Genomic DNA, 13,836 nt, shown 5'->3' with positions numbered 1-13,836 from the left:
CCTCCAATCCGGGCGCGGGGCGGGGCAGTGACTTTTTGCATAATCCCCGAGGCCGGCCTCTGATGGGAGAGGTGCGGCCCCAGGAGGCGGGGCCTAAGAAGCTCCACCAATCGCAGAGAGGCGGCTGCCTGCGGCCCGCCCCCAGAGACTCGCGCGTAGCTCCAGCACGGAAAATCTCAAATCTGGGCGCTTGCGTGTCCCTCTTGGAACCCTTCCGACCGCTGGCGCGAGACTGAAGCCGGGAGTTAACACGTTTATGGAAGGTCGCAGTGAAGAAGAAAACCACAAACTTTCACAGGGGTTAGAAACGGACTGCTTCATAACAGTAGTAATAATACTGTCTTAAAAACTTCTTGAGCACTTAAGTATCAGACAGTTGTAATCTCTGTGCCCGATCCTCTCCTATGAGGTAGGTAGGAATTATCATTATCCCCAAGGATATTCTAATCCAAACCACCCTTAAGCAAGCGGGGAAACCCAGTCTTGGAGAGAAACAAGAACTTGCCCAAGGTCCCTCAGTGAATATAGGACAGAAATAATCTAATCTAGTGTCCCCTGAAAGCGGACATTGAAGGATGGTGGTGTAAGGTGTCCAACCGGCCTAGGTTCTCGCCCTAGTTCTGCCACTGGCTGCCACTGAGCTTCAGGCAAATGGGATTCTTAACTCCCACTTCACAGGGTTGTTGAGGAGAGTAAATAAACAGCACCCCACCTATGAGAAATAAACCAAAGGCACTAATTTAAAGAGTTCCTCGAAGAAGTCTATTTCTTAGTGGGGATTAATAGACACCGAAACAGAAAGTGACTTTCTCAAAGTCCTGCTTCCATCCAGCCGTGTGGCAGCCCAGTTCTTTCCTCTTGGCAGAAATCTCTTCCCAGTTCCCCAGGATGCCAGTGACTTCCCTACACATATCTCGAACTGGAATCATAGTAGCAGCTTCTATTCACTAAAGGCCTTCTCTGTCCTAGGGACATTTTAGCTAACTCTTACAATAACTCTCAAGTTAGGTTAGTATTATGTTCCCCATTTAGAGGTGTGGAAACTGAGGCTCAGAGAGAGTGACTTGCCCAGGATTACACAGGCAGGAAGTGGTGGAAGTAAGGTTGAATTCGATCCCAGGATTCAGACACTGAGGTGCCGACTCTTTGAGCTGTGACTTGTTTTCTGTCCTTTATTCCCTACACTGGGCTACTCCAACCCCTTTCCTGTTTTCTCCCAAGCAGAGGGGGCTCCAGGTGATCTCAAGGCCAACTCAGCACTTGCTTGGGGAGGTCCCGGCTTCAGCCAAAATCTCGCACCCTTCCTGCCTTCATCTAGCGGCAGACCCTGAGACTCTCTTGCTGCACCTCCCCCTCCAGCTCTAGCATCATAAGACATTAAGGCTACAGATACATGTGTCCAGGTAGACCTCTGGCCTCTCCTCCTCCCAATATTCCAAAAGCTGCCTTAGGTGGTATATTGGGTCCCTTTGAAAGACAACAGGACATATGCAATCATCTTGGGGCTTCATATTGTGGATCTCAGGCAGCCATGGGTCCAAATTTGTCCTCTACCACTCGCTAGCTATGTGACTTTGGGCGAGAAACTTGACCTTCCTAAGCCCACTTGCAAAGAAAATTTTTTCTTCAGGTTTAAAATTCCACAGCCCCAGAGTCAAGTCCAGGAATTTCAGAAGCAACAGTTTCAGAAACTCACTCTTATCTTACTTTTTTCAGAGTATAAATTGGGCACCATGAGGAGCAGCTGCTGGGGGCTCTCTGTCCCTTGGGCCTGGGAAAGGTGTGGTATTATAAGATTAAAGGGGCCCTTTCTTTGTTCATTATCATCCTGACTGCATATTATCTCCTTGGGGCTGAATCTGAGCCTGGTGCCATGGTCCACACACCGTATCCCAACCTCCATCAGAGGCTAGTAGCAGTACCTCAATGTATTGGTTTCCTGTGGCTGCTGTAACAAATTACCACCAGTTCATGGCTTAAAACACTAGTTTGTTCTCTTACGAGAAGTCGTAAGTCCAAAATCAGTCTCACCGGGCTAAAGTCCAGGTGTCAATAGGACAGGTTCTTTTAGCGGGCTCTGAGGGAGAATTCATTTCTTTGACTTTTTCAGCTTCTAGTGGCCACCTGTATTTCTGGGCTCATAGTCCCTTCCTCCATCTTCAAAGCACATCATTCCAATCTCTACTTCCATGATCACAACACCTTTTCTTCTGTGTCAAATCTCCCTCTCCCTCCCTCTTACAAGGACTCTTGTAATAATATTGGACTGGCCCAGATAATCCAGAATAAACTCCCCATCTAAATGCCTGAATCATACCTGCAAAATCCCTTTGCCATATAAGGTAACATTCACCCGTTCCAGGAATTTGGATACCTTTGGGGGCCATTATTCAGCCTACCACACCCATTTTCCAGATGGGAAACTGGGGCTCAGAAAGGTGATATCACTTCCCCTTGACCACATAAGATTTGGAGTTTGATGCCAGGAGATCTAGGGCTTGACAAAGCACTCCTGCTGTCAGGTGAGGGTTCGTCCCTGCAGGAGTATTAGGGCTGGGGAAGGGCATCTGAGTGCCCTGGGAAGAGCTGGAGTCTTTAGGGATACTGGCTGCTTCAGGGGTCAAGTGGAATCCAGGGTTCTGGTCTCAGGGGACCTCCTTGGCTTGGAGTGGGGAGGACAGGGGCAACTAAGAGCAGAATCTGGTGTAGGTCTGTGGAATCAAGTGCCCCTAATCCACTTCTGGCAGACCCCTGGACACAGGGCTAGACCAAACAGGGCTTCTCAAACTCTTCTTGCCCCAGAGGAACCCTGGGCATGAAGGGAATGGGCACTGGGGCTGGCATTGGCATTGGGGATCAGAATATTTCTTGCCACCCTCCTCTCCAAGACCCCCTCCATATATTTTTTGCTTCTAACACCCACTGCCCTTGACTCCTGGAATAGTGTGGCCTGCACAGGAAGAGGGTAGAAAGTGGCTAGAATTATTGCCTCTCCTCTCTCCCTGAGGCCTTGTCCAAAGACTGACAGAATGAAAGCCCTGTCCCCTGGCCCTGAGTGGGGACAACTCTAGGCTTAACTTACACTCCCACATCCCCTGTGGCTATCTTCTCACGACTACACCTGAAATCCCACCCTGCTTGGTTTCTTTCCCTTCCTCTCCTGACCACTTCTTTACTGCCTTCCCCCCTTCCTTAATGAATCACTTGCATACAGATCCTCATCTCTGAGTCAGTTTCTGGGATCTGCCCTAAGATGGGCCACCTCTCTGTCTTAAAACACTCACATACATCGTGCATTCTGCCCCACGACATACCAACGTCTTTTAATCTAAAAGTATTATCTGTAAATAACCTTCAGGTAGGATGTTCCAAGATGTGGGTGTGGTTCAAGTGCCCTCATCCACCCCATAGGTCCCAGATTGAGCCATGAGGGTCAAGGGGAAACGGGTGATGGAGCGTGGTGCTCTGGGTGCCTCCATCTGTTCTACCCACCCTTCTTACCCCATCAAACGCTCAAGATCCCAGCCACACAGGCAGGCCACACAACACGCCGGACCCTAACCTTGTTCGTATCTCTTTATTGAAAAATTAAAGTCATAAGCTCTGTATATAAATACACTGACGTCGCTGGTCACCTGCAAGGCCTCTGGGATAGGCTAGGGGTACAGTGGGAAGCTGGGATCCTGGCGGCCCCAAGGGTGTGGAAAGTAAAATAAATAATAAATACCATGGGAAATAAGGAGCTAGGAGGAATGGAGGTGTGAATGAGGGTGGATGCTTAATGCTTATTTGTGGCACTAAAGGTCCTGCAAAATGCCCCCTTGGCTGGGGGCCATGTCCGTGAATTCTCATGCGACCTCACTCCAGGCAAAGGCCCAGGCCATCTGGGGATAGGCGAGGCCCTAGCTGACTGGAGAGCAGCTATGCCCCCCAACCAACCCAGAGTAACAGGCCCTGGCAGGCCTCAGGAGGATGTGTTGAGACAGAGGCGCTGCTCCGCCCTTCCTTGTCTTTTTTCCCCTTCCTGAAACCCATGCTTGTATTGAGTGCCTGCTGTGTACCAGCCATGGCACCAGACCCTGATCTGACTTTCTGTTTGCCTTGCCGGGCTCCTTCTACCAGTTCTGGTCCAGTGGGCTGGGAAGAAGTGGGGGATGTCTTCCTGTTACCCTGGCCATGCAGCCCTGGCCCCTCAAGGAGCTTAAAAGTGCAAGGAGGGAGGAGGAACCAGGGCCAGGAGACAGGCAGCAGTGGGAGGCCCTCAGGCCTCGGCCCCTAGAGCATCACATTGAACTCGGTGACCAGAAAGTCGATGTAGTCACGTTCCTTGGTCTTGAAGGCCTCTGCGATGATGCGCGCAGCTTCCCGATGCTCCTTGCCCCGAAGTGTCAGTCCATTCACTTCCAGGATCACATGGCCCACCTTCAGTTGCCCACAGTTGTGGGCTGAGCCTCCTCGCTGCAGGGGCGAAACACAGGGCAGGGGCACGTGGGGGCATCTGAGGGCTAAGCTGAGCAGGTCTGACACTGCGAACCAGGCAGCTACAATCTGGGTGTCCACTGCCCTGGGTAGGAAAACTGAGGCTCAGTGAGTGCAAAGGTGGTATGAGCCTGGGTCTGCGCTTAGGTGCTGGCTCCCCTCGGGGGGTGGCAAAGCCCTGGGGATGCTGAGAGAGGAACTTGCCGGGGTAGGGAGAGATGGCTAAGTGGGGCCCCAGAGGATGTACCTGAATTGTGACAATCCTAGGCAGGGGCTGGCGGGTGTTGGCACCTCCCTCGATGGCAATGCCCAGGGTGGCTGCACTTTTCTTCACGCGGACCAGGGTGGACGTGGGCTCCAGGAGGCCGGGCTGCGGGTGGAAGGAGACCAGTGACTGAGGCCTTCTCAGCAGGGCCCGGACTCCGGCCCAGTTGGAGCCTCCAGTATGCCAGGCGGGAAGCTCGGCACTTGGTGTTCTCAGACCTCTAACTGCTACAAAAATCCCTGAGGCTCGGGAAGTTAAGGGGTGGCCCAAGGCTACCTGGTGGTGGTACCAGGACTCGAATCCAGACCCGGCTGCCTCAGCCACCACGCAAGTCAGAACTGAGCTTTAAGATTCTCAGGACCAACCTTCGGTGCTCGGCTTGTCAGTGTCACAGTGAACGCAGGACTTAAACTGGGCCTCCAGCCTAATGCACATCCCTCCTTGGTACCCACATCCCTCCGCTGAGGGTGCTCTCTCTGTCTTTTGTGGTTACTTGTAAAGCTGAACCCTGGTCAAGGACTTCCTGTTCTTCACCTGAGGCCTGCCTTCCCCTCACCCTCCGCGCCCCCTTCATCCTACTCACCGGTTTGGTGGCCACCTCTGTGCTCCTTTCGTTTTGAAGTGGCTCCTTGCTACTTCTGCTCTTGGTGGATACCATCTGTCTGCCTCGGCCCAGGGCGCTGGCCTCTGCCTCGCCAGCATCCACCCCACTGTCCTCGCTCAGAGTCTGCCCACTGTCTGAGAGCTGTGAGAGCGTGGAGGCTGCTGGGAGGGGGAAACAGGAAGAAAGTGGCGGTTTATACAGCTGGGGTCAAGGAGGGCTTCCTGGAGGAGGTGATGGAGCCGCAGGCTGGAAGGCTGGGGGGATTCTCTTGGTAAAAACTAGGGAGAATTGGAGGAGCTGGAGGGCAGGGAGACTCTCAACCATTCTTCCACCTACTGAGACCTGCCCTTCCAAATGGGCCTGGCTCCAGGGCCCGACACTTCCAGGACATCTGCCTTTATTGCCCCTGGCATAATGATTAAAACAGAGGTCAGGTCGGGAGGCAAACTCAGCCCACAGCCACTAGACTGGCTCCACGATTACTTTCTGTGCCTGTTTCCTCATCTATAATATAAAGACAATAACAGTAGCTGCCTCACAGGACCGTTGCGGGATTAGAGGAGTTACTAATACTCCTCTAAGGAAGGACCTTAGAACGGTGTCCAGCACACAGCACAGTATGATAAGAGTTAGCTCTTACTATCATGTGTGTCTGGCTCAGTGCCAGGTCTAGAAGCAGCAGTGATGCATCAGTCATCGCTCGGGTTTGGCACCACATCCTGCCTGCTCCCCCTCACTAAGCAACCGAGCGCAGGGACCCCTGACTTGGCCACAGCGGGCCCCTTGTATCACTTCCGCCACAAGATGGCAGCAGAATCCAACAAAATGTACACAACTCGAAAACAGGAGGGAGGCGTTCCAGAGTCTGGGGAGGGCTCAGGACGTCCTGGAGTAGAAAGCAGGACATCCTGGCTGGGTGTCCTCTGCAAACACAGGGGCCGAACACACTTTGGAATCTGGCGGGTCAGATTTAAATTCCCTCTAACCAGCCATCAATCCCAGGCTGGCCTCCTGGGTGCCAGGAAGTCCATCCTGCACTCTGACCCTGCCGCCCCAAGTCAGGAGACTTCCAGGAGTCCACCTATCCCCCAGCACTTGCTCTGTGCCCGGCCCTGGGGGCAGAGATCACCCTGACATCAAAACGTTTAGTTTTATGTGGGGGAAGACTGGTAGGTGAACACAGGGTGACCAGGGTTGGGGGCGCGAGGGGAAGAGCCCAGCACTCATAGGGGCCCGGCAGGGCTGTCACTGTCATCTCCACTCTAGGTTGGAAAAGCAGCTCAGAGAGGAACAGCAGCTCATCCACAGCCACACAGCTTGTACATGGTAGAGCCAAGACTCACACTCACATCTCCAACTCCCAGGCCCGTAAATGGGGACTTAGGACCCTCTTCCCCAACCACCCTGACCCCGAGCAGGGGAACGCCTGGGCCAGAAGACCCCTCGCTGGGAGAGCACCTGGTCCTGCCTTCTCTGTGTTGAGGGGCAGATCAGCCCAGAGGGGATCGCACGCTGGGCACCCTGGTCCCGCCCCCAGGGTCTGCCAGTACTCACTGCGTGTCTGGGGCAGCGCCCTCACTTCGTTCACGTCGGGCTCGCTGTCCGGGCGGTGCACCTCCACCATGACAAAGTGCTGGTTTGTGCCTGTCTGGTCTGGGCGGCCGGATGGGGAGGGTGGCGGGAGGCAGCCCCCTGCCAGTGCGGCCTCTGCTGGGGGGCTTTTCAGGTGTGGCGGGGACTGGACCCGCGGGAAGGGGCCTATGGGGTGTTGGTTGACCAGGGCCAGATGGGTATCCAGTGGCCTTTTGGCGCTGGGGTTGGCAGGGGAAACGGAGGCATAGATGGGGGAGGAGGGCGAGTCCTGTGCTGAGGGAGCCCCTGGGGTGGGTGTGGTGCCCACTGGCGGGCTGCAGTTCCGTGGAGCCGAGAAGACGATGCCCGAGTGGGAAGAAGTGGAGGAAGGCGGCTGCAGGTCCTGGCTTCCCGGCTTCCTCAGTTGAGCCAGAGCTGGTGCGGGAGGTGGCGCCCTGTAGCTAGGCAGCCCCTCGGCCGTGGATTTGACATCATCCTGCCAAAAGACCCAACAAGAGTAGAAGGAGTCAGAGCCCATTGCAGCTGGAAGAGGGGAGATCTGACAGCCAAGTGGGCCAGGCCCGGCTGGAATTCTGTCCCCGCACTGTCTGCTCTTGGCCACACTGCTCTGAATAATGCAACATCGAGTGGAAAACTTCTCCTAGCATCTCAGCAGCCGATAAGCATCAGGATCTTGGCTGCATCTCTGGGGACAGCATCGTTACCTTTGGGAATTGAAGTTCTTGGCACCAGCCGGGGCTTGTCTCAGGGAACCAGACTTAATTAGAGCCGGGATGAGGAGAATGGAAAAACAAAAGAGGCATTTCTTTGACTTTTCTTTTTAGGGGCTTATTGTGGCTATGAGAGATAGGAAGTGTGCCAGGACCGGAGGGGGACAGCATGGACACAAGGAGGAAGGACACATGGGCTAGGGTGCTATGTGGCCCTGGGCAAGGCACAGGTGCTGTCATTATAATACCCGCTCTGCCCACACCAACATCTGACACTTGCACAGCTTTGATGGCGGCACAGGCGCTGTTCCCAATACTTCACTTAAAATAACTAACCAACCCTTGCACACACTTATGGGGCAGGTACACTATTCTTATCCCTCATTTTACCGATGGGAAAATCGAGGCACAGAGAGGTTAGGAAACTTGCCCAAAGTCATGGTCAGTGGCAGATGTGGAATTTGGACCCAGGCAGACTGGCTCCAGAGCCTAGGTCATTCGAAAGTTATTTGGGTCAGAGTCACAAAGTGACACGGCCTTAAGCTGCTGATGTTTGGACATGGATACGAGGTCACATTTAACTTCTATTTCCAGCCCAGTCATATGACCCCTTCAGGGAGTTCTCTTCATCTTTCAGTATTTACTATGATAACATTCAGATTAACATATCAAAAATAACACCAACTGGGCGAAGGGTGAAACAGCCTGACAGCCCCACCTAAATGCCTGGAAAGAGCCATCCTGGCCCCTGCTGGAGGTGACGGAGGGACACACTTGTGCGCAAGTCTGGGGCTGGGTCTAGAGCCCACAGCTGGATCCTCTGTCCCCTCCCAGTGGCTCGCAGTCCCTGGGGTCTTGGGCAGACCACAGAGGGCAAGGAAGGTGCCAGAGAGCCTCTTACCAGGGAAATATCTGGGAGGGTGTTCGCAGTGCCCTGGACGGCCTCTCCAGTTTCCTCCAGGTCCAGAGTATTCTATGAATAGAGAAGAAAGCAATGTGAGCAAATATAAACCAAGAAGAAAGTATCAGTTTGCTCTCTAGAACTCCAAAATCTATGGGCTCTGTGATATCTCCACGTGGTTTACGTGACTCCTGACATGCCCCGCTCCACTGGGATTTATTTTATGCGTTAAAATTAATGTCGATTTCCTCGCTGGTCGTTTTAAAATCAATTTTTCTTTGAGACTTTCTGATTATTTCCAGGCCTCCCAGGAACCACCTGGAGATGCCATGTGGTGGCTCTGGCCTTGGCTGGAAATTTCTGAAGCTTGGTGCTGCTAAACAAGTCCCAAGGGTCCTCTCTCCGTTGCTCGCTGACAGAATCCCAGGAAGGTGTACATATGACAAGATGCAAACAAGAGGTGGATGGGGAAAGTCTCTCTCTCCCCTAATTCTAATGGTTTTAATAGTGAGGAGGGTGGTTAAGATTTAAACGAACCTTATTTTGCAAAATTGCCGGTAGTTTCTTCCTTCCTTCTCTGAATCACCAGAAGAAGCCGAATGCTCCCTCAGGCGACTGAGCTGCCGAAAGGCCATCTCTAGGGCTTTCCTGGGAACCTGAGCAGTGCTCCTCTCTACACTGGTCTTTCCTGAGTACTCGGGGAGGCCATTTCTCCACCCAACAGAGCCGAGAATGGCAAAGCCTCCGTGACCAACACCTGATTCAAGTCTCAAGTGCAGAGATCAGTACTGGGCAGTCTCAATGCTCCAGAGTGACAGGGCCTGAGACACAGAGGAGGTGAGACACGACCCATGCCTTCCTGAAAGAAAATGGGGCTGACACAAACAAGTACAGAGGAGACTCTGCTCAGAGTGAGGAAACACAGGAACATAATGTAGCTGGGGAAGGGTTATCAAGGAAGACTTCCTGGAGGAGGGAGAACAGTTAAAAGTTGAGTCTTGTGGATGAGCTGGGCAAAAGAGGGAACAATGGGTGCTCTAGAGGGAAAGGTGTGCGTAAAGCAGAAAGGATAGAGAATGTTTGTTTGAGATGCATCCAGCGGTTCCACGTGAGTCGAACACGGAGATGCTTGAAAAGCCTGCAGGTAGTGGGTTGCCATGGATATGTGGTCAAATTTGCCTTCTGTGAGGCTCCCCTTTGCTTAATTCCTCTCAAGCCACGTTAGAACAAGGCAGGCATACCAGGGCCCCCACAGGGGCTGTTCCCTCTGCCTGGAACATCGGTCCCCTTGGCTAGCCACGAAGCTTGTTCCATTTGCTCACCTCCTTCAAGACCTTACACAAATACCACCTCCTCAAAAAGGCCTACCCTGACAACCCACCCAAAATTACAATGCCCAGCCCCTATCCTGCTTTATTTCTCTCCTTTACACTGATCACTATTTTTCACCTAGTGGCTAGGGTGTAATCCTTGAAACATAAGTCAGATAATGTCCCCCCCACCCCCAAGCTCATAATCCTCCAGGGCCTTTCTATCTTACTTGGAGAAAATTTCAAATTCTGTACTCATTGTGCTTAGTGACTGAGCCCTTTCCAATTACTCCTCCAACTGGATAGGATAGTTCTGCCTCAGGGCCTTTGCACTCACTGAGCCCTGACCACTCTGCTCCTGGCTCACTCCCTCGCTTCAGTTAGTTCTGGCATCAGTGAGGCCTCCCTGGACCAGCCCTGCCTAAAACAGCACCCCTTCCCTGCTACACACCGCTCTGTCTAACCTCTGATGCTGCCTCATTTTTCTATAGGAGATTTATTACTACCTGATGTTATACTATTAATTTGCTTATTATCTGTCAGTAGGATAAAAAAAAACTCCTCAGAGGCAGGACTTGTGACTACCTGGTCTCTACTCTGTCCTCGGTGTTCAGGACAGTGGCTGCTTGATAAATATTTACTAAGCAAATTAATGAATCCTCGAATGGATCGATGGGTAAATGAATCAATCACTCTGGTCATCACGGGGAGGAGGCCTGAGGAGGCAGAGAATTAAGCAAGGCAATTACTGCTGTCATTGTGGAGAGCAGTCATGGTGGCTTGAATGAGGGTGAGGGCAACAGGTGGGAATGGAAGGTCCTCCCAACTCCATATCCCCTAGGGCAGAGGCCACTGGGTCATCTACACTGATCCCCATCTCCAGGGATCCTCCCGAAGCCTTGAGCATTCTGGGTAGCAAAGGGCACGGGATCATAGAGACTAGTCATGGGAACCCGCCAACTAACAAGATGCTTGCCCCGTACCCCTCCGCCCTGCTCTGAGCCTCTCACTCCCAGGGCTCCCCGTCTGGTCTCAGGATGCCTCTGGGGCAAAGTCAGGCCAGGAAAACTGCCCCATTTACCAACGAAGTTGAGGCTTGCATGCGAACCTCAGCCTCCTGATGGGCGCCTGCTCTCTCCGACCCCATCTCCTGCACAGTGCCTCACAGGAAGTTGCTGCTGACAGCCTCAGTGACGCAGGGACAGCGGGGGATCCTCGGGAGGCAGAGCAATGGGAAACTCTTTCACCCACTGATTGGCGGCACTGGTTTGGCTTCTTTGAGATCACACCCAGCTCTGCCACTTCTAGCTGACTGACGGTGAGCAAATCACTTAAGTGCTCTGTGCTTCAGTTTCCTCATCTGTAAAATGGGTTAACAGCAGCCCTTCCCTCGTGGGATTGACATATTAACACCTAAAAAAATTCTCAGAATAGAGCAGGGCACAATACACGAGCGGGGGTGACTGTTACACACGTGAGAAGCCAGGGACCTTGCAAACGCGACCCGGCAACCAAACAGTTGCAAAACGTGCCCTGCCTGGCCCGTGTGAACATCTTGAGGGAGAGGAAACTGCAGCCCTCCCGTACAACCCCTCCAAACCCCAAAACCAAACGCTACTGCCCGCGGGAAGTAGTCCGGCTGAGCGACACAGACCATCCAGAATCAAGGTGAATGGCAAGGCAGGGCCGGTTACATGCAGTGAGCGACTTCCCAAGACTTGGCAGGGGGCCTGGAGAGGGTCAGAAGCCTGAGAAGTGCCTACAGCAAAGATAAGAGGGGCCTCCACCACACTCAAATGCAGCACTGCCGCCTGACCCTGAGATTCAACGTGCAGGCACCTGGGGACTCAGACGATATCCATGACGGGACCAAGGACATTGGATTCTGTCCTGTTCTGACACATTAGGAGTTTCAAGCATTCGTTTAGTCACTCAACAAACATTTATCAGGCAGCCTTGACTTATGAGGAAAGCTCACGCGGATAAAAGATGAGCAGGTCACTGTGTCCCCAACACCTACCAGAGGGCCACGCACACAGAAGCTGCCCACAAACTCCTGCTGGGGATCGCTGATGTGGCTGGCAGTTGTAAAAAGCGCCCATGAGAGGGGGAAATTAAGGCTCCAGAGCCTGACAACACAAGCACGTCCTTGCCATTCTTGCCATGCATTACAGGGAGGGTACGACTATCTCTTAGAAAGGAGATCAGAGAACGACAAATTAGAGAACCTAATATGTGCCAGGCCCCCTGCGAGGCTTTCCCCTTACATGATCTCATTAGATTCTCAGAGTGAGGCAGGCACTATGATTCCCCTCAACTCACATCTTTTATACCCAAGGGAAGTGACTTGTCCAAGGTCACAGGCCATTCTACAGCTAATCAGGTTTCTAACCCAGGTCGAAAGCCCATGCAGCCAGCCCTACCCGACTCCAGAACTGGATAGGACCCTGGTACTATAGGAACCAGAGGGCCCTGGAAGCAACTCTCTCTGAACCAAGAGAGAACACAGCCATCGTTGGCCCCTGGCTTCAGCCATTCTCTGCTGTTAATGACATCCTGGAGGGGAGACAGAAGGCAAGGATGGAAGGGAGGAAAGGAAATGCGGAGAGGGACAAACGTCCAGCCCTGGGAGGGAGGCTTGAAGTGGAGCAAATGGCAGACGGGTCAGAGCCCAGCCCTGCCAGACTCCATCTGCTGAATCCAGACGCTCAGGAGCCCCGAGTCCCCGAGCCATGTTCTTTGTGCATCTGAAATAGCTGCAGACAGCAGGCTAAGAACCTGGGGGATGTGTCAGCAGAAACACTCACGGAGCAGGCTTTGAGAGGAGGATCAAGGTCAGAGCTCACACAGGAACTGGCCTGTGCATCCTGGCCCTCCCCCACCCCCAGCATCTTGGCCCCCTCCTCCTCCTGCACCAATGAGGCCAGAGACCAACTGAGGGAATAGACCCAGTAGCTCAATTAATCCTACCAGGTGGGATCCTTCATCCATTCTACAGCTGAGGTGACCGAGGGCTCAGAGAGGGAAGGCCACATGCCCAAGGTCACACAGCAAAGATAGGGCAGGAAGCCGAATCTTATTTAAGATCTGACTATTATCCAGACTGCTTCCCGCAAGATCCAGGGTACCCCCAAGGACCTGGTCCCTCAACTCTTTCATCTCCAATCTGTGGCGATTCAGAAAATCTCTTTCTTTTCAGAGAAAAAACAAAACCAAAACACCCTCCTTTTTGTCTGAGTTGGCTCAATCAGGGCCCAGATATCCCAGGAGTTTGGTTTGAGGGAACCATGGGGATAAAATGAAATGAAGTGATGAGTGGCAATCACCTGCATGGACCTCTGCCAGGTAGACGCCTGATCTTGGAAACGGTGGCTTGCATGGCCCAGGTGCCATCTCGGCAAAATGAGGCCCCTCCCTTTCCTCCCCCCCCCCTCCCTCCAGGCCAATTCCCGGGTTTCTAGACCTCCATCCCCTCATTACAATGGGAGGGCTCTTACATAAAGGTGCTATTTTCAGCTCTTTGTTCTTTTTGCTGCTTTACCATGATGTCAGGACAATAGGCTCCCCCCACCCCTGCCCCCAGCAAATGCTCGAGGATATGCGGAAAAATTTGAAACTGAGTCAAAAGGCTTCTGGAAGGTCACAGGACACAGGGAGAGGGAGGGGAAACTAGAGAGGGAAGAGCGGGAATAAGAGAGAAGAAAAAGGAGAGGATTTGGGAGAAAAGAGAGGGAGAGCGAAGGGAGAAAGAGGAAGAAAAGGTGAGAGAAAAGCCGGGCCTGGTGGGGCGGCCAGAGCCCAGGCTTGGGAAGGGGAGCTTGTCACCCCAGGAAAGACAGGGTGGTGGGCGCAGTATGACAGCCATGTGAGCTGGGCACAGCCAGAAAGTCCTGGCCTTCCTGGTGGGGGTAGGGTGGGAGGGTGGGGGCAATGGGGCCACCCAGAGTGCAAGGGACAGGTCTAAGTGTCCAAGA

The 13,836-nt window shown here is 53.1% G+C and overlaps 1 protein-coding gene across 4 annotated transcripts in view; it reads right to left on the bottom strand.

The window, feature by feature from the left end:
* Nucleotides 1-3,563: 3,563 nt before the first annotated feature.
* Nucleotides 3,564-13,836, bottom strand: part of WHRN (whirlin) — a 79,050-nt gene continuing 68,777 nt past the window's right edge. For 2 of the 4 annotated variants that reach the window (XM_016152579.2, XM_016152599.2), the window contains 5 exons: nucleotides 8,553-8,624; nucleotides 6,903-7,416; nucleotides 5,328-5,509; nucleotides 4,727-4,849; nucleotides 3,564-4,458 (listed from right to left, as the gene is read on the bottom strand). In XM_016152579.2, coding sequence (XP_016008065.2) covers nucleotides 4,276-4,458; nucleotides 4,727-4,849; nucleotides 5,328-5,509; nucleotides 6,903-7,416; nucleotides 8,553-8,624 — 1,074 coding nt within the window. In that variant the 3' untranslated portion in view covers nucleotides 3,564-4,275. The remainder of the gene's footprint in view (nucleotides 4,459-4,726; nucleotides 4,850-5,327; nucleotides 5,510-6,902; nucleotides 7,417-8,552; nucleotides 8,625-13,836) is intronic. The other 2 variants (XM_016152589.2, XM_016152602.2) reach the window with 1 other exon arrangement.

Source organism: Rousettus aegyptiacus, unplaced genomic scaffold, assembly GCF_014176215.1.
Source record: "Rousettus aegyptiacus isolate mRouAeg1 unplaced genomic scaffold, mRouAeg1.p scaffold_m13_p_3, whole genome shotgun sequence".
Classification (NCBI taxonomy): Eukaryota; Metazoa; Chordata; class Mammalia; order Chiroptera; family Pteropodidae; genus Rousettus; species Rousettus aegyptiacus.
Note: the sequence above shows the minus strand (reverse complement) of the source record. Positions and strands in the feature narration are given on the sequence as shown.